Source organism: Chiroxiphia lanceolata, chromosome 6 (assembly GCF_009829145.1).
Source record: "Chiroxiphia lanceolata isolate bChiLan1 chromosome 6, bChiLan1.pri, whole genome shotgun sequence".
In the NCBI taxonomy this organism is placed as follows: domain Eukaryota; kingdom Metazoa; phylum Chordata; class Aves; order Passeriformes; family Pipridae; genus Chiroxiphia; species Chiroxiphia lanceolata.
In genome coordinates this window covers 37,592,491-37,618,248 of record NC_045642.1, presented here as the reverse complement: position 1 = coordinate 37,618,248, position 25,758 = coordinate 37,592,491, and the positions used below count along the sequence as shown (strand labels likewise).

Sequence of the window (25,758 nt, the reverse complement as noted above, 5' to 3'; positions counted from 1 at the left end):
AAAGACATCAATAAGGCTGGGAGCAAGATCAAAACCCAGCCCAAGTCATTAGGCTAAAAATAATTAGCTTTGATTAGGACTATGTTCCTTATTTTTCCACAAGCAATACAGGCTTATCAGAAGTGCTGCATGTTCCATGATGGTCCTTAGCAAAGACTAAGCCAAGTGGCTGAGGATCTCTTCTAAGTTTAGGAGCTACAAATTTGAATCTTTAGCTAAACCTGAGTGTAGAACAAGTTTCTTGCAGCTTGGACAACTACTGCAAACCATGTGGAAAAATAAGCATGGAGATCCTACCCCCAGCAGCATCTGGAAGGACAGGAGCATTGCCTGCGGACTTCGGTACTCGGGTACTGAGCTCACGTGTCAGCCTCAGGGTTGAGGATGCTCTGACAGAAGCTTTGCACAGCCTGAGCAAAGTACCAAAATCCCCTTTAAATTGTGCCTTAACCTTTGCTCATCAGTTCTGCAGCCCACAGAGCCTCTCACAGCACTTTAATCTTTCTCCTAAGCAACAGAAGGGTTTTTCTCTTTTGCTGCTCTTCTGCTGTTCTTCTTCCACATACATTCTTGCATCTGGCAAGCCCTGTAACGAGCAGCCTCTCTAGAACCTGGAGATGTTCCCACTGGCACAAGATTCACCTCTTACTTATTCCCTTTTGCCGCTGCCTTGACTGCAGCCTTTGGTTTATACTAGGGGGCCCCGAACACAGTTTACCAACAAACCAGTACATAGCAGCTGCCTCAGATCAAAGCCTTTTCTAGTCAGCACCAACTGCATTCATCACAAACAGGAAAAACCTAACAGTGAGTTTGAGCAGGTCAAGGTGAAAACCACACTTACTAATGGAAAGATATTATAGAGCATTTCACCTGCTGAACTGGATCCAAGTGAATCCAACTATTTGAAGTAAGGTCCAAACTACAGGAGTTTTTCGTTAATATACTGAAGATGACCTGCTTTGCCACTTCTTCTCTGCATGAATGTTAATTCATAACCATGATCACCAATAAGAGCAACTACAATGGGTTGTAGTTTGAACTCAGATTTGTAAACTGACTTTCAAACTACCTTTCTCTCATAACTTCAAATAACAATTAAAAATGTTTTCTTGTGAGAAGTCTAGCATCTGAAGTATTGCACAAACCATATAGTCTCAAAGGCTGAACAATTCACAATGAGCTGAACATATCAGTAAAAATCTTATAGCAATATACTTCACTGACTCAAACAATTCTATACTCTCTTTCAGCTTAATTTTCATCAAAACTGAAACTTCTGAAAGCCAGGACATGCACTATCTTAAGACACAGCCCATATGCTCCTCACCCAAGAAACAGCAGGAATTATCTGCAAACACAGGAACTGTCGTCACCATACAAAGGGCCATGTGGTGAAAGCGAAACTAAGTCTGACAGCGATGCAAGGGGCTCTTGAGGATCTTCCTGTTAACCTACACAGGAGGTAAACTGGGACTGACTGGCCTCTGTCCCTATTCCTGCCTGTTTGGTACCGTGCCTCCCTAGCCCTCCTATTTCTTTCTCTTCCTTCCTCTGTGGGATTTTCCAGTGTGTAACTGTAGCTCACAGTGCTACAGACTGTAATAATTCTGTGCCAGTAACCCACGATCACAGCAATTTTGCAGCAAGTCTCCATCGCTTCTGAGCAAAGAGCACCTACCCATACACATCAGGAAAGTCAGGCCCTTTTGTTAGGATTACCATTTTTAGAAAACAACTTACTAGTACACTAGGAAATATCACTGAGATTAAAGTAAAATACTGGAGTTGAAAAGAGCAAACAGCACTGTGTGTCAAGTCTATAATCTATATTTATAAACTATAGTTAAATACCATTTTCTCCTGCTAAATCTCCAACTGATCCAAACACCCCCCCATACAACTTACATAAAAGGTTTTATGAATTACAATTTCAAATGTAGTATGTTGACTAGAATTCATTCATATATACTTGACATATATACATGTAATATAAAAAATATGAATATGTGTTTTTATAACATTAAGCAGTAATAACACTCTGTTAATGCCCTGAGAAGAGCTGGGAAACAGTTTTTCAGTTATGAGAATGAGGGAAGTAAAGCAATACATTCTCATTTTAAGTTTGATTTGACCATTGCTACCCTTAAACGCACTTAAACCGACTCTGTACAATTATGTATATTTATTGAAAATGACTGACAATTTTCAACCAATAAATTTACTACATTGTGCAATCCTTCCACAAAACTGTTAACTAAATATGAATTTTCAGAGACTGGCACAGAAACTATGTTTAATCATTAGAACCAGTTTCTTGATAAAGGCATTCAAAATAGTTCTGCAGTTGAAAGATTCAACAGAGCAAAACCACAGTACTTAATTAAAAGGGGAAAAAAAAAGAGAAAAAGGAGTAAAAATAAAAGGACATTTGAAAGCAAATTTCATCCTTCAACTAACCCAAGAAATAATGAGAAAAAAAACAAAAGGGAAAGCAAACAACTATCTATCTGTATACTGACTGTTCATCCAGTCTCAACATGAACTGGATGTCAGAGACATTCAAAAACTTTTTAATAGAATGAAAATAACAAATGCTAACAATTCAGACTATATCACTGTCTTAAATTAAAAACCAGTCAGAAATCCCAGTTTTTCAACTGAAATTTATGGTTATAATATACCAGAACCACCACAGGATTACTTAGAGACAGGTAAATCAGCAATTACGATATGTAAAGCAAAGTGAACAAACAGAGATGAAATTTAATTTTAAAAAATGCTATCAATAAAGTATGAAAGGGCAGAACACAAAGCCAGTTTTAATTTTTGTAAAATATATCAGACAGCTGAAAGGAAGTGAGTATTTTTGTAAATTTACAGGCCTGGGATAATATACTACTGAAATAACTGATCACTGCTATGAGATTGCACGGGGAAGGCTGAAGGCGAAGAGGTTCAGAGATTGACTTGAAGTAAAAAATCCACAGTTTTGGACTATGTAATTTACATATTTACAAAATCACCTAAGCTTGAAATTCAACTCATCATTTGTGCCTAGATTTTCCATGCAAATTGAGTATATATTACTTAAATATTCTTAATGTAAATCTATACCAACTTTTATGCTGTATCACTTCAATAATAAAAAACAATTCATCCAAAATCCTGAATAAGTATTTGGAATACAGGGAAAACCTTGGTTCCTCGGAGGTCAACAGCAGAACTCCCCAGTATGGTTAAATTCACAGTATGGTATGGTTAACATGTATGTTTAAGATACTTGACTACGTAAATGAAAAAGCCTAAATGTCAACTCAAACATCTAATTGTAAATGGAAACTCATACCCTGAAGGCATAATCTTTCACTTCCACACATTAACACAAAAATAAAGATCAAAGGCAATGAAAAAACAAACCAGAAGGCCATGCAGTTTGAAGACCAAATATTTCTTTACTTCAAAAATATATCTTTATATTCAAATTCCAAGTTGCTGCACTGTAGTAGGAATATGCAATCACAAATTTAATTTATCTTGATCATTTGCATTTCCTGTCAAACTGAGCTCAGGCAAAATATCTGGTTTTCAGTGAAGACCTCGGTTACCTGGTCTTCTGTCTGGGTTCATTATAATGCAAAACAGTCAAGAAATAAGCCTCAGGGTCATGTAATCCATTCTTCACTAAACCATGAATTGCCTCATGATTGAACTTGATCTGATAATGAATAAATCTGATCACCATTCACCACAAGAACTCTTCAGAGTATATGTGGAATTTTTTAAATTTTCTTATAAAGTGAACACACAAAAAGTACAGCAGTTGCACAACTGACTTTTCTTCTTAAAATCTTACAGAACTTAAGGTCAGTTTGATAGTTAACCATGTAAAAACTTAACCAAAATTGAAAGAAATTAAGAGTACTGAAAATTTAAGTTTTTAAGCAGGATTAATCCTTTGGCATACCTCTCATCATTCTCCTTGAGTGCAGAGGCTGGTTTTCATTCATAAAAGAGCATACGTGAAAAATGCTTGATGATGGTATAATTCAGCAGTTAAATACTATCTATCATTGTTTGCACACTTCAATCCCTTTGGACATGGACAAGCAATGATTCAAAAACCAGTAAATATCACAATCTTAATTTAATCTCTGGTAAATTAACTCCTAAAGAAGTTCTTAAAACTAAGGTATGGCCTCCAAATTATTAGGTACCAGGACTCTTCTGCATTGGTTGCAACAAAGATGGCTTTTTTTGCAAGTTTCTGTGGTAAATACTTCAAGCAGGAGGCACTGGCAGTCTTCTTACTATTTCCATAGCTATCTTTAGATAGGCTTTAGCCTGCAAAAACAGAAACATATATTTAGCACCTTTCATTTCTATAAAAAGCAACATTTTACATCTCGTTAGTTATCTGTTCTTTCGCACACCTTCAAAGAAAACCAAAGATATTTAAATAAATGGGTTCAATTTAGTCTGTTTTCCGGAAAAATGATGCATTAATACATAAAATAAGTACAAGCATTATTTAAAATACTGGGGGAGAGGGAGTTTTTAAAATTTAACTCAGTTATTATTCTAAGAATAGAACCTGACTGAACAATTTGTCTTTAAGAGCAAACAAAGTCAACAGTCTCCTGGAAGCGTTGAGGAGGAATAAGACTCTTTAGTCCCACAGGTACTATTAATTATAAACTTCCCTAACCATGACAACCAACATGCACCATGCATAGGACAGAGAATCAGAGAAAACAAAAACATTAAAAAAAATTTTTTTTGAGACAATTGATTAATTACAGACTAGACTGCACTACAGAATTTCCTATTCAGACTTTTAAAATGAAAGTATTTTCAAAAAAAGAAATCTTTCCCAAAGACTGAAGTGGGGTTTGGGAGCAGAGGAAGGACTCCTCTCTCTGAGCAGTGGCAGAAACAACAACTGACCATAACCCCCATTCCCCGTCCCCCTGCACCACTGGGGGGGAGGAGGGAGAACACAGAAGGAGGGGTGGGGGGAAGGTGTTTTTTAAGACTGTTTTATTTCTCGCTCTTTGGCTCTTATCCTGTTCATAATATTTAGGTACTATCCTGACTTTGAGTCTGTTTTGCCCATGAAGGTAATCAGTCACTGACCTCTCCCAGCTCTTATCTCAACTCATGAATCCTTTGCTGTTTTTTTCTCTCTCCTCTGTCCAGTTGCAGAGGGAGAGTGAGAGAGTGGCTTTAGTGGGTACCTGGCACTTGGCCAGAGTCAACCCACTACATCAACCTACTTCTCCATCCTCTCAAGTAAGTCTGAATATGGTTCCCATATTGACAACTTTCCCTGTTTTACTAGAAGAAATTCCTACAGTAACCCCAAATGCACTGATCCTTCCTGCCTCCTGCAGCATTCTCAGACAGCTCTAACCATGAATTAGACCTTGTATCCTTGATGAGCCTTTAAAATAGAAAACGAACTGACACATGCCAGAGGTCAGAGCTTGAGGGGAAGGGAGGGAAGGTCACTGGTCTGAACCGGGTGTCAACCTTTTGCAGGGACATGCACTATTCACATCTCCTCTTTTCTAGGGATTGCTCCTAGCATGTAGGGTTTTCTTTTCTGGCACTGCCAGCCCCAGCACCTCAGAGTCTCAGTGCTCACATCACCTTAAAACTAAAGCAGTGTAATTTTCTGAGTTTGCAAGGAAGGCAGACAGCAAGGTAGAATTGTTTTCTCCCATATGCATAACTTTGTGGCAAGAATTATAGAATGAACTATAGAACTTAATTCACAACCATGAAATTAAAACACCTACGGCTACAACTGCAGTGCAGTTGGGTAACACAGCTTGTGTGCAACACCCACCTCACTCAGATACTAATTCCCTGGGTGGTCCAGCTAGTCCCCAACTAACCACTCTCCTAGATAAGATAATGGACTAACTTGAAATAATGTGACTGACTGAAGTCAAGCTGCCTTTGCAGTTAAATGTTTGACTAATTGGTCTAGGAGCACTCCAGGTGGGAATTTTGAACTCTTAAATAGTCCCGCAGGCAGCTCCCACTTTGCACAAATCAATTCATGCATCTTAATGAGTCAATTAACAACCTGCAGAGAAAATCTGGCCCCTTCTAGAGACTGCCCAGGCTATTTTTCTGCTCCAGAGTTGACCAAACTGTACACAGAATTATAAATCCACCATAAACAGACTTGATTGCTTGTATAAATGTTATCCTATGTCAAGATCCCAATAAGCTTAAGATTTTTCTCCCCAAAAATACTGTCAGTGAGTGTCTGAATAACAATTTCCCAGTGTACACTGACTCCTTATTTGCCAAGCAGCTGATCTGCCACTTTGCAACAGGAGGTTCCTGGTACAACTCCTTGTAGCCAGCATGCCAGTGTTACCTAGCCCTACAGTTATCAACAACTGGTCTTACCTGCTAAACATCCCTTTTTTTGTGTTTTCCTAGACCACTACTTTGTCTGTTGCACAGACTAGTATCTCATACATGTCAGTAGAGAATCCTACCAGTAACCTGGCTTCAACAAAAATCAACTGTTTCGAGCCTTAGTTTCCTACCTTTGAACAAATCCTTTAGCTAGGAGTGAGGGCTTGTCTATCAATCAACATACCTGAAAGGTCTAAATGGAATCTTGGTGACTGTCAATATGCAGTACATAAAAACAACTCTACGTGTATTGAATAGTTTCTCCTACTCATGATCTTTTCAACGTGGCATCTGTAGACAGAGAGCACAGTTCAGCTGTTTACTTTGTCATTACTAAGCAAAAGAAGTCAGGCTGCAACTGAAAATGGACAGGGTTTATTATTTCCTTTCTGGGTGGAAAACCAGAAGAGAAAAAGTAAAGGATGAGTTCTTATTCATCACTCACCATTTTCATTTTAATAGGATAAAAGCAAACTTTACAGGTCAGTTATTCCCTTTATGTTTGAAAGCTCTAAAGGAATGGTTTACAGACTTTCTGAAAACCATTTTTTTTGCCGATGGACAACTTTACATTCAATAATACCACAGCGGTTATCATTCTCCCTGCTTCACAAGAATGAAGAAGTGCATAGGAAGACAGTGTCCTAAAATCAGACCAGACTTGTTTATTATGAACACTGCCTAGATGGCATCTGAGAGGAACACAGGGAAGAGTAGAAGTAGAGATGGAAGGTGACGTTCATAGAGTCAAAAGAGCTGCATAACAGCCATGTGAGAGACTGTTCACCTCTCAGACACTGGTACAAACACTGTCAGAAGTGTACAGTTCTTAGGACCTCCAGGGCACAGCCAACGATGAAGTGACTAATGGCAGTATAGATGGTGGAGTAGGAAATGGAGAACTTGCAACGAAGTTCACCAGAAATAGACTGAAAAGTCCTACTTAGCCTAAATAATCAGAGAACATCCTGATTCCTTACTCTGTAATGAATCTGTATTATCGTGCGATAATAGACAGCTAGATTTAAACTGCAAGGCTATTTATTAGCTCATCTAATTAAGTCCTACAGTAATCTTAGAGAAATATGAGACTTTCAGTCATGGCATTTCATTCTCCCTAAAAATCTTATCCGTGAGGGAAGTATGCATCGCTGCTAAGATTACTGCAAACAGACTGCACAGGTCACAGCTGAGACTGCCCTGTTCTTATGGATTGGATTGGATTGATTTGGCTTGACCTGCAGGTTTGCCTTCCACTGAAGTGCAGCTCTTAGCCTGAAACCATCTCACTTTAGTGGCTTCCAGTATCTGGTGCAATTGCCACACAAACACAAAACCCAATTTACAGTCAACAAAGTCAAAACACATAGGACCTGATATGACATTTGCCTTCACCCAAACCACTGCATACAAACAACTTCTGACCAGCAACTGAGAAAAAGCATACTGATACATCACACAGTTGCAGGTCTAGTACGCCAAAGAGTATAAATCCCAGTACCAACATGGTTTCTAACTTCTATTGCAAGACTCCAAGATTATTAAGATGCTTTATCCAGCCATCCAAAGGAGAATCTATGCAAGTCCTCACTGTCTGGAATATCAAATGTTGTGGATGCTCCTATACCTTCAGATACGGAAAAGGAATTTAAATGTGCTCAACTGAGCTGTTAGGGCTTATACTTTACTCATTGCTAAAGGAAGCTAGCAACCATGAGCAACTAATTAAATAGTGACTATCACATACTAGACTTAGCTGCCATCTACATGAAAATAACAGTTGGTAGTTTTTGTTCTTATTAGCACTCTCTGCTCAACCACAGTCCATTTTCCAGTTCAATCAGATTTTTAAACAACTTTAATTTCCATGGAAATTGCTTGCTACTTTGACACAACTCCAGCCTTCAGTGCATGACTGGAGCTGCCCTCTAATGTCTGTATTTTACTGTGGTCAACTCAGAAGGCGCTAAAAGCGTGATGATAAACACAGCTTTACATAAGCTGCCACTTCAGATAAAAGCTTCATGTCACCCAGAGAAATTCTTGATTCCTGCAAGAGGTCCGGAGCCTTTCCCACTCTGTCCTCCTCTGGGCAGTTCTACCATAAGATTCTTTTTTGCATGTACATTGCAGCTTGGCAGGAGTTGCCAGAAGTCTCAGCTCAGAGAAGAGACTTAATGAGACAATAAAAGTCAATCCACACATTATAACATGAAATTAAAGAGGTAGGCAAGTAAGCTGCATTTATGAAACTAAAATCTTAAAGAAAAATCCCTAGTGCTCATGGGAAATTTCCTGTTAATCCTACATAATAGCAGTTGCAACAGCCTAGCCACTCTCTTGAGGGAGCCTCAGAGAGTGATATCCCAAGGTGCCATTATGCATATACATCACTCAGATACCATTACAGACATCTAAAAAGACATCTTGTCCAGAAAACATGGTTAAGTAGAACAGTGCAAATCAAATGCAGCACAGTAACATCCTTCAAACAGACTAACCTACCACTCAGAATTTCCTTCAGTGGAGAGAACCATAAATGAAGTTCTGATAGTGTACTACCTACACCCCGAATGAAGGAATTGAACCTACACATACCAAATGTTACTGTGATCATTCAAAGGAAGCCTTGATAATAAGGCATATTATAAATCATATCATGCAGCCTTCTTTGGGGTTTGCTTTTCTTTAAAGATATTACACAATAGATTGACCACTCATTAAATGGAATTACTGATGACAGCTAAACACCACCAAATATGATTCTATGATTATTTGCTACCAGTACTTCAATTTTTCTCCAACTATTTCTTGCAAGCTTTAAAAGGCTGTACATTTTTACCCTACTTACACATCACCCTTTCACAGAGTTCTACAGGAAAAGTGTTTCTGAATACAAATTTCAGCCGTCTCTTTGGATGACACCACAGTAAGGCTTATAACATTCTGCTCTAATTGAAAAGGGATTTTTAACCAGACTTATTTTGCTCTGTTATGTCAAACTGCGGATGCCTTGTGTCCCTGCTTTCCACCTGACTGGGCTTTTCCTCTCCTCTTATAGATAGTGTGCAATTTTTCGGACTAAAAATCCTTCACCAATATACATGAATATACAAAATCTGCAAGAGGGCTGAATATATTCCACACAGTTAAATGTGTGCTAGATAGTAACAGAACTTCCCTCAAGAAGTATGTGGGGTCTGTATTATATACTGGTCTTTATCACAAACTGGATATGATGACATTAAGCATGTTTTTCAGCCACAGGTCCTGGTTTCCTTGCTCCAGGACAAGGTTAGCTGTTCTATCCAAGTCATAAATTCCTCACCACACTGCGTATAACTTCGTGCACACATGCAAAAGGCTGTGCAATATGGGGATTCCAACACTCTACCTATATATAATTGTGGTGGGGGAAAAAACAGTTTTCCCCCTGAAGTTATAAAATGGTAACCCCCAGGGGGTGGTTTAGCCAATGAGTGCTTCTGCAAAATATAAACATATCACCCAGACCGGAAAAGAAGGTTGTAGTAGTTGTTGTAGTTGGAGAGGTGGCCATGTTCTGAGGCCATGAGGAGAAGGGGCACTGGCTTTGCTTCTTTTCACCTTTCCTTGCTTTCCCAGTATACTCTACCTGATTTTTATGGAACAAGAGGGTGAACTCAGAATTTTTCCTTAATAGATTCCAAATGCTTTCCATAACAACATGTGGCAAAAAACACTAAGGAACTAACTGACCATTATGAGTTTCCTGGAATTTGATTTTTTTCCCCCCAAAAGCAGTCATCTTCTCTATATTTCGTCATGAAGTGTCACTATGTCTTCAACAACGAAGAAGGGCGAAAAGGTGACATCTAAACTTCATTCTTTCATGACTTCTCTGCTTCTTGAATATATTATCCCTGATGAACCTTAGAGGTGTTATCACCTCTCCTCCACAATATTTTTTTTAAACATCTCATTCCCAAGACAAGAAGATGAGAGACAACATCTACTGCTGGCTTCAGCCTCCAGCATGTCTCTTCCCTGAAATGTCTATCCCAACTTTTAGGATGTGAATGAACACACTGGTACAGCAAATGTATTTCGTACTTGTTTGAGCTGCTTCTTCAGCCTTAAGGCAATTGGGACTCTGGTGCTCAACAGTCAAAGACAGCCCGTCTGTTCTACCAAGGTATTAATAATAAATCCACTGTGCCATGAAGGCTGTGGTACACTCAAAAGCTTCTAGCAGGAATTCTGCACAAGATAACCACCACACTCTGGGTTTTGCACTCACAAATGGAAGAGATCTTAGCAACCCCTATGTCTTCTCCCAGTGTTGATGGAGAATTCACTGGGCATTTAAACAACTCATTTGGTGGAACAATGACTGCATTGCAATTAATCATGTTCTGTATGTCTTATCTGCAAGCTTCAGGATGCCTCTTCCAAACACCTGTTTTGCTGCTGGCTCCTTCCCATGGTCCATAGGAGGTTTCTCTACATCTGAGCATAATCAATTTCACCTGGTTTCAGTGACTCCTCATTTATTTTCCCTAATTCTACCTTTTACCCTACTTTTTTCCCCCCATTCTACCATTTTAGTACCATTCATGATTTTCCTTTACTAGCTTTTGCTGTTTAGGAACTCTTTTGTATGTTTGAGTGAACGAAAAAATGAAGCCTTAGGCAGCCAATCCACCTTCACAGCCTGATAGAGGAGAGAAATGCTCAACTAATATCCAGAAGGGTCTGTTAAGTCCTCACTGTTGATTAAACTAAGAAATTATTAGCTTTTTGTAGAGGACCTCTGGTCACTCTCAACTGCTGCATTAGGCTGACATGCGAGTACAGCCATATTCAATTTTCTACAGCACATAACAAAGTTTTGTCAATGAAGAGTGCTAAGAAAAAGCCACAATTTAAACAACTAAGCTGACAGAAACACTAGCATAGGCAATGTTATACCAAGAGCAAAATCATTTTACCAGCACTATTTATTTCTCCCTGAGAACTGCCTCAAGCTTCACCAGAAGAGAACTCCAGCCATTAAACCTTCATTTCTTTAGCTATATTGTCAGCCCTTTCCATAAGTAGATTATTCTTGTGTATTCTGTGCCTTCCCTGAGGAACAACTTTCTAAGTTCAAACATGCACAGTTCTACAAGTAATTTTCTTTTTTAGTTGTTAGCAATTTCTTGGTCATTTGTAAAACCTCTTTTCCACTAACTATATATAAGCTTTAAAATAATGAGTTTACACAACTTTGCTTATACATTTTGAAATTCTAGTGTAGAGTTAGAGCTATACTTTCACATATCTGCAAGGCAAGTTAAACCCCACAGCAGACATGTAAGAAAAAAAAGTATTAACTGGCATATTTTAGAAACACCCTTTATTCTAGGCTTGACAGAGCTTAGAAGGTGTGACAGTATGCTGGGTTTCTAAAAAGTAAATCACCATCCTTATTCCCTACTGTCTGAATCTGCTGGGTATCATTTCAGGTCTATGATTCTGTATTTGATTTGTGTGTTCTAACAAAATCAGCTCAGAATTTTGCATAAAAATCCCCTGCACATTTAAGAGACAAGAGTAGGGATAATTTCAACAGATATTGTTCTCTGTCTGAAAACTTGTGATTGTTCATGCATGAATAGCCACAATTTTAGTTTACTTGAGAAACATGGTGATGAGTGTCATGTATTAAAGATCAGAATCTAACCTTATATGACCTGTTCCACCATCAGTTATGTGCTAAGAATTTAATTTTTCTTCTTTTCTTTTAAAATATAAGAGAACAACAATATTTTTTTCTGTCTTTAAAATGAGAAGCAAACCAGGGATAAAGGGAAATTCTTTTTTATTCTGTAGAGATTAGTGACATTTAAGAAAACCTCATTCTCTGAGAAGAATGATTATCTCACAGATGCAATGGCAGAGAAGGATATTAAAGAGTTTTCCCCAGAGTCACACATATTTGTAAATCTTTATTCCTCTTCATATTTAACTTAATTGCCACAAATGGTGATTATAACCCATCCTTTTGTTATCAAGAATATAGTTCAAGGACAAACAGATGGCAACACAGACTTTGTTGTGTTTTTTTATTTTCAGAATGCTATTCTCCATGTCTGAATTTTCAGATCAATAGTCCAGCAAGCTACAGACCCTTGGTTATTACAGATTTCTGATACTGAGAGCTGTGAGCCCTCCATCTTAGTTTGCTCAGCTGTTTTATTTCAACTTTGACCAAAGCCATGCATCCTTCAAACCTTCACACTGTTGATCAAACTTCCCAGAGAGAAACTACCACATGGATTATAAGGATTCCTTTTCACAAGGACCTGAACTCAAGATCACTACATTACTCCACAGCATGGGCCTTGCCCAGGTCTAGTAAAAATATTGCATTCAATTAGAAATCAACATGCAATAGTGCTGCTGCTTCTCTCTCAAAACAAAATGATGTGTTACAATTTTAAGACTGTCACTGTTCCTCCAGAATCCTGATCAGTGTTATTAAACACTGGATTGACAATGTTAATCCTGTCCTCCCCTTTTTCTTAATCTTCTAAAACACTGGGAAGGAAAAAAGTATTTCAGCATGTGCCTAACAATCATATTAAAAAACGAATGTACCATCGGTACAGTCTACCTTATCTTGAATTAATTCTACCATCTATTATCAGCATTAATCACTTTTTTTCACTATAACATCTAAGCAGCAGTCAAAAGTGAGGCTGCATCATGCCATATACTATGCAAAGCACCCTGTCCCACAGAGCCTGGCAGACAAACTCCAGCAGAGGAGAAAGAAAACACCAGACAGGAAAATGTTACTCTATCAGTATTAATGAAGTTCTGTACGTACAACTGCTTTTCTTTACAGACTTGTGTAATTGACTCTCACCACCTCACCAATTCCTACTTTCCACAGGCAAGAAAATATTATGGTAAATGCACAGAAAAATCCATTTCCTTCTGTGTGTGAATTGCTCCACTTCCTGCTGAAAACAACTCAGGTACTGACAATGCGCAGGTTTTGTTCCAAACATCTTTGGATAGGACCCTTTGACAGTTTCCAGGCTCAGCTACCAAAGGCTCAACTGACAGTTTTAGAGGACCTACATTAGCTGCAAGGTCTCATGAGGCTTGACACTGACCTTCCTCCTCTTGGCATGCCAGGACCTGGATCAAATCTTCATTATACCGAATGATTCAGCCTAATTAAACAAAACCAAACCCACAGAAGCAGAACGGATGACCAGCATTCCAAAATCAAGGGCTTGAGTTACTTCATGATACTACCTTCTTTTATCTTATTTCCTTAAGTTCCATTCCGATACACATTTTTCGAACAGCAATACCAAGAAGCCCTCTCCACTTATTTTCGGAGGGGGGCTTTTTGTTGCTTTAAGTGCAATGCACCGAACTTACAGCATCACTTTGAGGCTGAGCGATCACAACAGGCTGTCCTGAATCACACGACTCCCGGATATTAACATGCAGTGGAATGTCTCCTGCATCAAAAATACCAAGATACACATATGTGAAGATCTAATACTTCTCAGATGTTTCTTTAGAATAGCCCTGAAGGAACTTGATATCAAATTTCAGTTCAGTATATTCTCTGAATTACTTAATCTCCAAGAATTAGCATTTAAAATGAATACTGGCTGCAGTACAGTTTCCTTACATCCATAATAAATAATGCCAAACTATTTTGGACTTTTCATGCTCTGAATAGGAAGGACCATGCATTGTCATTTATTAGAGAAGGCAGGGCTTTTTGCCTCAAACATACAGAAAAACACAGGCTGAGATACAAATTATTTTGCATACATTAAATGAATTGCCTGAGTTTTGGGAAAATGCTCATCATGCAACTTACTCTTCAGCCTATCTCCTCATTGTATATTCTTTTCTGTGCTGTTTTAAGATTTTAATCACTGTTCAAAGACTTCTTTGAATACTAAATTTCCAAATAATAGCATTTGTTATTGCCCTTATTAGGCCTTGGATTCAATTCAAAGGTGGACAGCTATCCAGCTCATTCTTCTTTCCAACAGAAATCTTCTTTATATTCTGTTTTTATAATGAGCAGGGAACTGTCAGAGAGGAAAGGAACATTCTAAAGGAGAATCAATTAGCAGCTCTTTTCCATTCTGAAACATACTTTCCAAAACAAAGATTTCAGCGCTACAAAAAACTTGGAGGTTCCTATGTTTAGTTCACTGCTACATAAAAAATTATAAAGTGAATTGAAGACCAAATTTCTTTCAGTGGAAGACACAGCTACATTTTACATCATGGATGGATGCAGACAGAACAGCCTACCTGAGTTCAACCCTGACTGATGTCAGAAACTGTATTAGTTTAATTTGTACACTTTATCAACATTTATTTAACTCAAATCAAGCCAGTGTAAATTACTGAGGTTCAGTGTATGCAGAAAAAGAAACATTAAAAATACTATATGAAAATTTACAAAGTTTAAGAGAGAAAAAAACAGAATGCAAAGGAAGCAGGAATACAAGCAAAACACAGTTATGGTCACCAAACTTCAGAAAAAAAAATTTCAGAGAAAGAGAGAGAAAAATCAGCAGCACAAAACTCTTTCTCACAAACCTTATCACACTTTCCTTTAGGGAACAATAAAAAGACAGGAGAATCAGAAGTATATGAAATAATAAACTACACCTGAAAGTGTTCTGGCAACTGCTAATTGTCTTCTGTCACAAACAAAAATAAATGAAGTATTCGGTAAAATTAATAGCAGCCGACTCTGAGCAAGTAGAAGGAAAATACTTTTCAATCCTGCACATTGTTACCTTGCGGAATTTGTCAGATGTTAGCTTGTCAGGTTTCAAAGGAGCACTAGATTCTTATTTAAACAAACAGAATAGCCATGTTGCAAAATATAAGCAAAATAAATTTAGAAATAGTAATTTTAAATATATATATTTTATAGATATATATGTAAAAATAAGTTCTCAAGGCTTTGGGGCAGAATTCAAATAACATTGAAATAAAACTTCCATTTGGGATAGATTAATGTAAAATCTGTAAGCAGTAATTCTTACAATACCATATGGTATTATTATATAATGGTCATCCCTGGAAGGAGGAGTGCACTAATCAGATCAAGCACTGTGATTCTAAATTTAACCCTTGAGGCATTATTCTTAATCTTAGTGTGGTCCTTCACTGACAGTTTGAAGTTAAACTTCACTCTCATTTTCTTCATATTATCTCATCTATTCCCTGCTAAATCTGTACATCTCTCACATCACTCCTAATTAAATACAATCACAATCAGTTCTTCCCTCATAGGAAATAACACAAACCACCTATGGGACCAATGGCACGGTACATCATTTGTGCCTGTGTATCTAAATGCATGTTTGATTCAACTGCTTGCAGAGCATTTGCATCCATCCACATAACCAGGACTGCAGAAGCCCCCTTGGGCCCCAATCACAACTCATTATATATTCAGAAAACGAAAAGATAGCCCAAAAGCATGTCTTTAATTATGTGTTGCCTTGCTATCTTATGTCTATGTCAGACCTTGATGTTTCTATGTTGATCTTTCTAAGTGAGCTTCCTGGTTCCTTTTAATGAATTAGCTATGGAAAATCATTGAGATAATTACAGTAATACATGGAAACACATCATTAGTGCATGCAATTATCCCATTTACCAACTTAATTATGTTGAGTTATATTCTTTACTTACAGCACAGATTGAACCATGCCTTTTTAAAATAGCGATGTATATTTTCAAGATTCATGTATATTTTAGCTTATAAGTATGCATTTAATTGTGGCTAATCACACAATCATGGAATGGTTTAAACTGGAAGGGACCTTAAAGATCTCCTAGTTCCAAACCCCCTGCCATGGACAGGGACACCTTCCACTAGACCAGGTTGCTCAGAGTCCCATCCAACCTGGCCTTGAACACTTCCAGGGATGGAGCATCCACAGCGTCTCTGGGCAACCTGTGCCAGTGCCTCGCCACCCTCACAGTAAAGAATTTCTTCCTAATATCCAACCTAAATCCACCCTCCTTCAGTTTAAAGTAATTCCCCCTTGCCCTATCATTGCCTGCCCTTGCAAAAAGTCTCTAGCTTTCCTATAAGCCCCCTTGGGATGCTATAAGGTCTCCACCAAGTCAATATGTAACAACTAATTTAATTTAAATGAAATAAATGAGGAAACATTTATTGACATTACTGGACAGAGTTTAGGTCTGTCCTAAGACCAAAGAGAATTCTTGGTTATTAGTAAAAATTGCTGTATAAGCAATTTCAGGTAATACAGCACACTGATATCAAAACAATTCACGTTCTGTATTGCTGGTAAATACAAAGAGATTTAAGATACAATTCAAGAATTTTCATAATCAGTCAGCATTGCCATTACAAGAATCACAAGGAACAGAGCTTACTACTTATTAGTTCTATTATATCTGAACACTGTCTGAATATAGAGTAATCTAGGATTATACAGTTCTATATTTCAGTTCATGCTTCACACACACCATTCAATTTTTCTTGAAAAATAAAAACATTTCTATATTCTTACCCAAAATATCCAACCCAAGGGTTTTTGCTAGATCTCTTACACCATCAGCTCCAAAGATATGTGTCTCATGCTTACATTTAGGACACTGGAAAACACTCATATTCTGAACCAGTCCTAAAACCTGTTAAAGTAAAGGAAAGGCTATTCAAACCTGGCATTCAAGCACTGGTATTTCCATTATTCATCTCTGACAATAAAGAATAGATTATCAACTATAAATTCACACAGAGTACTCATTTAAAATAGGAATCAGACTCATTAACATCATTATCAGCTCTTATTAGTCATCTCAGTTGCATCATCACTTGTGCATTATTTCAATTTTATCACATTTATACCTCTCAAAGACTAACAGATTTATTTGTAATGAAAAGTACCTCTTGCACAGGCCTATCTTGCCAAGAACCCTCCCTCCAGTATTTCATTTTCAAACTCTGAATACTGGAAGAATTTCCATGCTGTGTTTTACAGTTTTGTACCATGCAGTTTCAGGAAACACAAAATAAAAACACATCATTACGAGGAATTACACAATCAGATATGCTTTTAAGGTATTTTTATAAATTATCCTGTAGGGAAATGTTTTCCAAAAGAACCAGATTTGCTATTCTTCTGAAGAGCAGAAACACATTTTAAAGATCAAACATAAGAAATAGTTATGTGAAACTAAGTGGCAAAAACCACAGCATAACAATCTAATACACACATCCTGGACACCTTTCTGTTGAAGCCAGGTGTTCAACATCATCCTTACAAAATATGCCAAATGAAAATTTGTGAAATCATTCACACAAAAAAAATATTCTTTCACAATATACAATAATGCTAATGACAGCACTGATCTCATTTTGTCCACCTAGTAAACAAAACTCTTCACTAAGGCAGAGGAGAATTTCCAGAAGTGATAAAACAGCATTCAAATGCTACAGGGTGAAAGTTCCTACCCATCTGTTAATTAACACAAGACCTGCTTTAAAAGGTTACATGTTACAATACTTCATTTTCAGATTTATGTGCTATCTAGATATGTCACACAAACTATGGCCAAGTTTTAAAAACGTGAATATATATTTTATATTGTTATTTACTTTGTAGCACTTTGTACTTCTACATTTCCCTGAGCCTTCTAGTTTTGTGCTTGAACAAGCTGGCCTAGTTATTAGAGAAGAAACATAATCACTACACTAATGAAGCATATCTAAAAGGATGCACCAGTGTTCAATGCAACCAACAAATATAGTTATTTAATTAAAAGTAAATGTACAACTCCTGGCACCAAACTTAAAAATAAAAAAGCATGTTATTTACAATATCCTAATAAAAATTTCCTTATCTATAAGCTAAAATTATCAAAAGATGGTCACCTGTTTTTTCTATACCACCATGAGGTGTATTTTCTTTACTTATGTAAAACTCTCAGAGGGTTTTAAGCAAGGAACACTTTAAGAAATAATAAAAACATTAAAAAAAAATTACCCATTTTCAATTTAATACCACAAACTGACTTTCCCCACTTTCTACTCTCTCCCAGAGACTGCGAGAGGAGCAAGAGGAACAAGTTTCTATTTACTGGCACATTGCTGTAGGTAATTTTCTCATCCAGTTCTTAAACTAGGAGAGACACGACATACTACGTGTCCAAGGGAGCTCTACAGCCACAGCCTTCTATGGATGACCATTGAGCAGGCATTCATCCTGCTCTCCTTAAAGTCGAGTCATGGAATTTTCTCTGTATTGGTAAACTGAAGGACACAGGAAGGAGTATGATTTGGCAAAAGAAAAATATTATTTTCACCAGGATACAGGGAAGCCATTTTTGACAGCACAGGAGAAAAAAAAAGATAATTTGAAATGTACACTTTGATTAATTCATTTTCAGGTATCTTGGAGTTTGAACTTTCTGTTGTCTTCAAAGTAGTCACATGACATTTAGAATTCAGCAAATTTACAATCAAAGAAAAAGTTTTGTAGTCTACTATTTGTGAATAGTTAAGGACTATTACAACCATGCTATTAATTCTTTGACAACCTTATAACTAAGAAGTCTTTCTGCCACAGTTAATGCAAATGCTGAAATACAGCTGTATCTCCAATGCTGTATCAGTTTTAGAGGCCTTATTTACTGTCCTTTTTCTTTCCATTTCAACAAACCTTACTAAAAGCAAATAATGTTCTAGCATTACACAATAATCTTTTAGTGTTGGTCCTGTTTGTCAACCAATGAGTATTGCATATTTATTAATACATAAATTATTCTTCCAGAGTATGATTTTTTTTTAATATTAAAATGCAACTTAAAAATACTAACTTCAATACAAAATTTGTGCAAACACACAACTTTCCTGCTGAAGTATTTTTACCATGCATATTTTTGCACACATATTTAAAGAAGGAAAAGAGTTCACTATGATCTTCAGAGTTTTTAAATCTACAAAGTAATGCATCTTGCTTATGAAGTCAGTAATAACTCTCATTTCCCTGCTCAAATAATAGACTTTTAATAGATTCAAAGCAGCTGTTACACAAACTATCCCGTAAGCATGTGAGAATACTATTCCAGTCCTTAGTGAGTTCCTTTTCCTGTACATTTCTTGGCAAACTTGGCTCAGTAATGACATGAAAACTAGTATTTACTATATGAATCATAATGCAGGAGCTAATCTATTGCAGCAGAGGAGAGTATGGTTATAATGCATGGAACTGAATTTCATTTAGTCAAATCGTTATTTTAAATGGTGAAGAGACATCTATCAAGAAATAACAAGAAATGAAGAAACCTTTCATTATGAGTTATCTGCACACAGTTTCTGAATGTTTACATATTTCTTGTGCTTAAGTAACCTTTTGGTTACACAATAAACCATGCCTAAATCCAAATATACTACCTTCTAAGTTAGAGAAAACACAGTAAGAAAATGAAAGCTCTCAGTATTTACACCAGGAGACAATAAACCCACTTAAGTCATTCACTGTACTCAAGGATGGATGGTGCTGAGGTCTGACTTCAATCTGATGGGTTACGGTTCCTCAGTCTGCCATCAACTTCCTACGTAACCATGAGTCAGTCACTTCACACTGTAGTGCTTCAAGTTAACATGCACAATATTTCTGTCTTCCTACCTTTCATCTTATAATGAGCAATTTTTGGCTTTAACATCTGCTCTCGGTATGAAGCCATAATCTTGGCTGGCTACTCTGGATACTACAGATATACCAGAAAGAACATAGCCAAACAAGCAATTTTAGTATAACTTAGAAGGAAATACATAGCTGAGTTTATCTAAGCAGTTTTTTGAAACCTAAAAGATCCACAACGTAACCTTCCAAAAAAGTTGCAGATTTAACTAAAACCCTGTCTTTTTCTTTCAGGGATATGATTGATGAGATAAACCATACTGAACTGAACTCAACTTCAGCAGGTGAAAATAGGCAATTTTTTCTCTAAATACTCAAAGTTACTCACTCTGAGTCACCCTCTGGAATGCAAGAAAACGTTGACCAAACTCACATAATGAGCAAGAATCTTAAAAACTTGTTCTGATAGGAGTCAGCACCACTTAGCAAAACTCCTTCTGTACTGGAAGTGTAGGTGTGCTCCACTGCACAAGAGATGACATTCCTCTTTTAACAACCATGTCCTAGGACTGAAAATTTTGGGCTGTAATCCTGGTTTTAACGCTCTCATTGCCAGCTTTTCATCAGTTCCTTCAGTTATTCTACTTTAATTTTGATATTGTAAAGGACAAACAAACAACATTAACGATTGTGACTTTACTGTGGTAACGCTACATGTGTCATCTGAGTCTTTGATAACTCATGACAGTAGGTATGAGAGGCAGGTGGTATATGCAGACCTATATGTACACGGGAGAGACTGCAGTTCATTAAATATAAAAAAGCGTAATTCTGTAACCTACGTACTCTCTGCTTCTTTGAAAAATAAAATCTTTGCAAGTACTTTTTTAAAGATTTTAGAGATTAGAATTTTAAAGATCAGTCAATTATATAATCAGGATACATAATTTTAGCACAGTCCCACAGATTCCACCTCTTTGACGTAAACCTCAGGTTTGACATTTTCCATCAGAAATTATGTAACTACATTTTCTTTAGATCCTCAGATTTAGCTGACACTTAGAAATGGAATACATAGGCAGGAGTTGCTTTAAAACAGAAGTAAATGATGCACCTGTACTCACGTACATTCAAAGGCAGAATAAAATGAAGCAGCATCATGAAAAAGCCAAGACCTCATGACTGGTTTAAGCCCATTCAAACTCAACATCTGGCATAACAGCTTTACTGGTACTTTCATTTGATTTAACAAGATCCGAAAATTCCAACGAACCAAAACAGATGATACTTAATATCTTATCTACCACTAGTCAAATTAATGTTACCTAAGCCTATCCTAGAACGCAGGACTTTCTTAGAGGCCATTCTCTTCAAAAACATTGAACAAAACAGTCTTAGAAAGCAATCTTGGTAATTGCTCATTAAAACAAAAGCAAAATTCAGCAGAGTGCTGACTTGAACACAATGTAAATTGAAGAAAATTATTTTACATAATTTTAGCAAACCCAAACACAGAACCAAAACAAAACATTCCATATCTTATTCTTCTTTTTTTTTCTTCCAGCAGTAAGTTATAAATGCTACCATATTTTTATTTTGATGCAAATATGCTTAAGGAATAGTTAATAATAGTGAATTTATCAAAGTATTTCTTTTGTTAAGCTAGTCTGTAAATTAAAAAAAAAGGGAAAGCAGTCACTTCAACTTTCTGTTGCATTTTTTAAATTAACAAAGCACTAGCTATGAAAGAAATTTCCTTTCTTAATAAAGAGCAAAAGTAACCTTCACACAGGTAAGCAAGAAATCATCTTTTTCTCTTTACAGTTTATGATAATGAAGCATTTCAGTTTTTATTTTTTCATGAATGCCCATTTCAAAGGAAAAATTAATCTCTACATAAACATACTCTGAAGTATAACATTCAGTGACTTAGATACTTATAGCACACATAGAAGATATCTAGTCAAAGATGTCATCAGCCTGTTTAATATTTTCTCCTAATTGTGGATATTCTTAAATTTTGTATTTCCCAAATAAGCAGGCCAAGATATAAGCTACAAACCACATGAAAAATAGTGATTATACAGCCTTCTACTTGTCATGATAGTCACAGAGCCCTTCAAATGGCAAAGTGACAGTTCTAAACAAGCTTATCTCCCCAAATCTTAAATCTTCTTAGAATATACCAATATATGATTTTTCTACATTTCAAGAAATTTCAGATTTTACACTCTAACACAGACAGTGATGAAGAGGACATATAATGGGGAGATAGTAAGACAGGTTTAATTGAAAAGCACACATTACTTCATAGGATACTCTGTTTAGCAACCTGATCCATTCCACATGATTAAACAAACTGATTTAAAAGAAATCACATATTATTATGACCTCAGCCTAAGAAAAAATCTTTCTTTTCTGTTAAAGCAAGTTCCAAGATATAAGATGGATTCCATTCTTTTAACAAGAATTTACGAAATTCAAATGATTTCTGAATGTTCACCTATTGCCTTATATGAAATTTTTTTTATGTTTTGGGGAAGAAAAATCTACTGATATTTTTAACATAGAGGCTTACAGGTACGTGGACTTTTCTAAACATTTCAGCTCCTTTGCATGCATCCAATAAAGCCACGTCTTGTGGCGTGGAGATGATCACAGCTCCTAGGTAAAGAAAATATGAAATCCCATTTAAATGTGTATTATTAATTATATTGCTAAATATTTTGATTATTTAGTACATACTACTACTTCAAAGTAGTCACACATTTATATGCTTTTAAGGAAGAAAGTGATGGCACGTTTTTTATAATGCAATGACCAAAATAAGAGATAAGATATGAAGTAATAAAAATAATTTAAATATTTTCATCATAACTTTTTCTATGTAGAAACCATTTATATTTTCTAAATGAGAAAAATTATCTACTGTCCTATGACGACGGATAGAAGACAATGCGGTCCATATGCTGACAGGTTGCAGAGGTGGTACTCTGGGAATATCTACACAGTAACTCTCTCATGCCGTAACTACATTTGAAAGCTTTTAATTTAACAATAAGCCTTGTCCTAAAATCAAGAGGCAGCCGCCTGTAATCAGACCAGACCTGGATGCCTTCTGATACAAGCACTGACAGGCACAGTCTTGAAATATGTCACACTAGACACAACACCAGTGACTTTGTAGGAATGGTAACAAAAAGAGGCCAACTCATGCACACTTGCACTAGGTTTGAATCAAGTGTAGTGTTCAGACTGTTCAGACATGGCTACAGGTTATCTGATAATTAGTACTTCCAAGAGTTATTAAGCATATAAAACAGCTAGAGTTCTTTGTCAAAGATTAGATTCTAAACTAAAGTAAGCCTACAGGTTACTATCATATACTGTATTAGTGTATTATTGTATTACTTCTTGATTAATACAGCCTGCAAAAACAATAGAGACATTAGAATATTCCACATCACTTCACAAAGAGCATCTTTTTCCATACGTTCAGGGGTTTCAAATATTATTTCCTCAAAACCATTCATGCTCATCCCTATTTTAGAAAAATGCAACGTGCCAGAGGACATTACTGGTCAGTTAATTAGCTTTGGTTTCACTGTGATCATCTAGTGTCAAAAGTATCTGTTACAGAAAAATGTAGAGTGACATTAAGCCAACCACGAACAGGAAATTTATGTCAAACTTCACACTAACAGCCACTACAACAGACAATTTCAGATGCTTGAGAGAGACTTCACTACTGGGCCTGCAGTTTCCAGTCCTTGGTGTACACAGCAAAGAAAGAGGCAGGTAGATATCCAGAGGCATACAACCTTGGCATCACTGGCAGGGGCTGGAGCACCAGAAACTTTGGCATTCTGAGAGCACTCCTGGCTCTGGCAGCACTGGGACAGGGAGCCCTGCCCCTCATGCCATCCACCTCCTGCCGGGTGGCACCTTGCCTGCCTGACAGCCAGCCAGCCGTTTCCAAACACTGCCTGACAGTGCATTTGAATGTTTTCAACCAGCACTCTTAACCTCTAATTTGTGAAAGAAAAATACTACCTGGCACCTCACTCCTGAAAAGCTGCCAATCTCTGCCTTACATAGTATTATAAACAAATCCAAAAACTGAATGGCATATGTAATGTACCAAGTAAATGCAATTTCCCTATTGTTCGCTAAAACTCTGGCATTCGAATAATTTGCTGGTTTTGCCAAGACAACCTCTTTCCAACAGCATCACAAAGAATAATGTGGAAGCCATTCAGTTACATCCAAGCCACCTTAGCTCCTCATTTCACTAAACACAGGGTTACACTTTTCAGCCAATACTGAAATGTAGGGTTAATTTCACAAAATGAATATACCTTTCCCTAAAAGCACAGGCCACAGCTAAATAATTTAGACTCCTTGAGTTTTCTGTATATTTGTAGAACAAGGATCTTTCAATACTTGGACAAAAAGCTTATAAATGCTTTTTTTTCCAACAAAATTGGAAATTTGTGCCTTATGTGTATACAGTCACGTTAGTTGCTTCACACCTTTATTCACACTCTTCTTTCAAGATGCTGGCTCAGCATTCCCTGGATCTTTGTGTAGAAGCTTACGTGCAGTCTGGTTCATTAGTAATTTTTTTAAGAATCTAACAATTGGCATGGTATGAAGGATGGAGACTATGAACAAAAAAACACCCACTAGGACCACAAGCAGCTTAACTGAGAGCTATTTTTGACTAACAAATTCTCATCCAAAGGGAAAAAGCAAAAATGCCAAAAAGACCCAGTGGCACAATGCAGAGTTTCGGCTGCCACAAATACCAACTCTGTGTACAAAAACCCTCTGGTTTCTGAAATATATGAGTTAAAATTATGCTCATGGACAATTTGCATGGCTTCTTCCACAGATGAAAGCCAGCATGCTCAAGAAGCTGCTGTTGAGGGTGTAATAGATGTTTCTCTCCTATTTTCCTTTTCACTCTGAGCTGGATTACAGACAAAATTTATTCACAGCCAGCTTGTACTGACTTATACCAATGCCCTATAAAGTAAGTATTTTTCTCTTTCTATGGTACAACTGCTAGTCCAGCAAACCCAACCTGAAGTTCAAGAATTCAAATTATTTGCAGCATTATTTCCTTTACTTGCAACTGAATATGGCAAATGAGACTTTTCATGGTGCTCCCCTCCCTGAATAAGTTTGCATATGTTTAATTCAGAAAGTGATTAAAATCATAAGCAAGAAAGAACACAGCCCACACTTTCCTTGCTATCTTGACTCTACACGGTTAAGAGGACTATCAAACAGTAAAGTTATTTTAATCAATAAGGGAATGAAATATGACTGCATTTGTGTACACAGTGTCTCAAAGCAGTACGTGCAATGTTTACAGAAGTCTCTGTTTGAATGAGACAGACTAAGGCTGACAAACTGAACACAGAAACTGCAGAAACTATAATGCTATCACATTGTACATTAAAACATACTACAAATTCTGTGTTTGCAGTTGTGTGCAGAAGAATAATTTCTGTGCCTTGAGCATACTAAGGACATCTAAGTAGAGCACACTTATATTTAACTGACTCATCTACTTATTCAAGCATTCCATTTATTTTTGTAATTTCACTGTATGTCAGTTGACAAAAAGCTGATGCATGTTCACCAAATCACACAGAAGCTGTGGATG

General features: G+C 36.9%; 1 protein-coding gene across 1 annotated transcript in view; it reads right to left on the bottom strand.

Moving 5' to 3' along the window:
* Positions 1-2,170: 2,170 nt before the first annotated feature.
* Positions 2,171-25,758, bottom strand: part of NUBPL (nucleotide binding protein like) — an 84,712-nt gene continuing 61,124 nt past the window's right edge. The window contains exons 8-11 of the mRNA XM_032691329.1: positions 22,663-22,748; positions 17,010-17,130; positions 13,858-13,940; positions 2,171-4,344 (exon numbers count right to left, since the gene is read on the bottom strand). Coding sequence (XP_032547220.1) covers positions 4,282-4,344; positions 13,858-13,940; positions 17,010-17,130; positions 22,663-22,748 — 353 coding nt within the window. The 3' untranslated portion in view covers positions 2,171-4,281. The remainder of the gene's footprint in view (positions 4,345-13,857; positions 13,941-17,009; positions 17,131-22,662; positions 22,749-25,758) is intronic.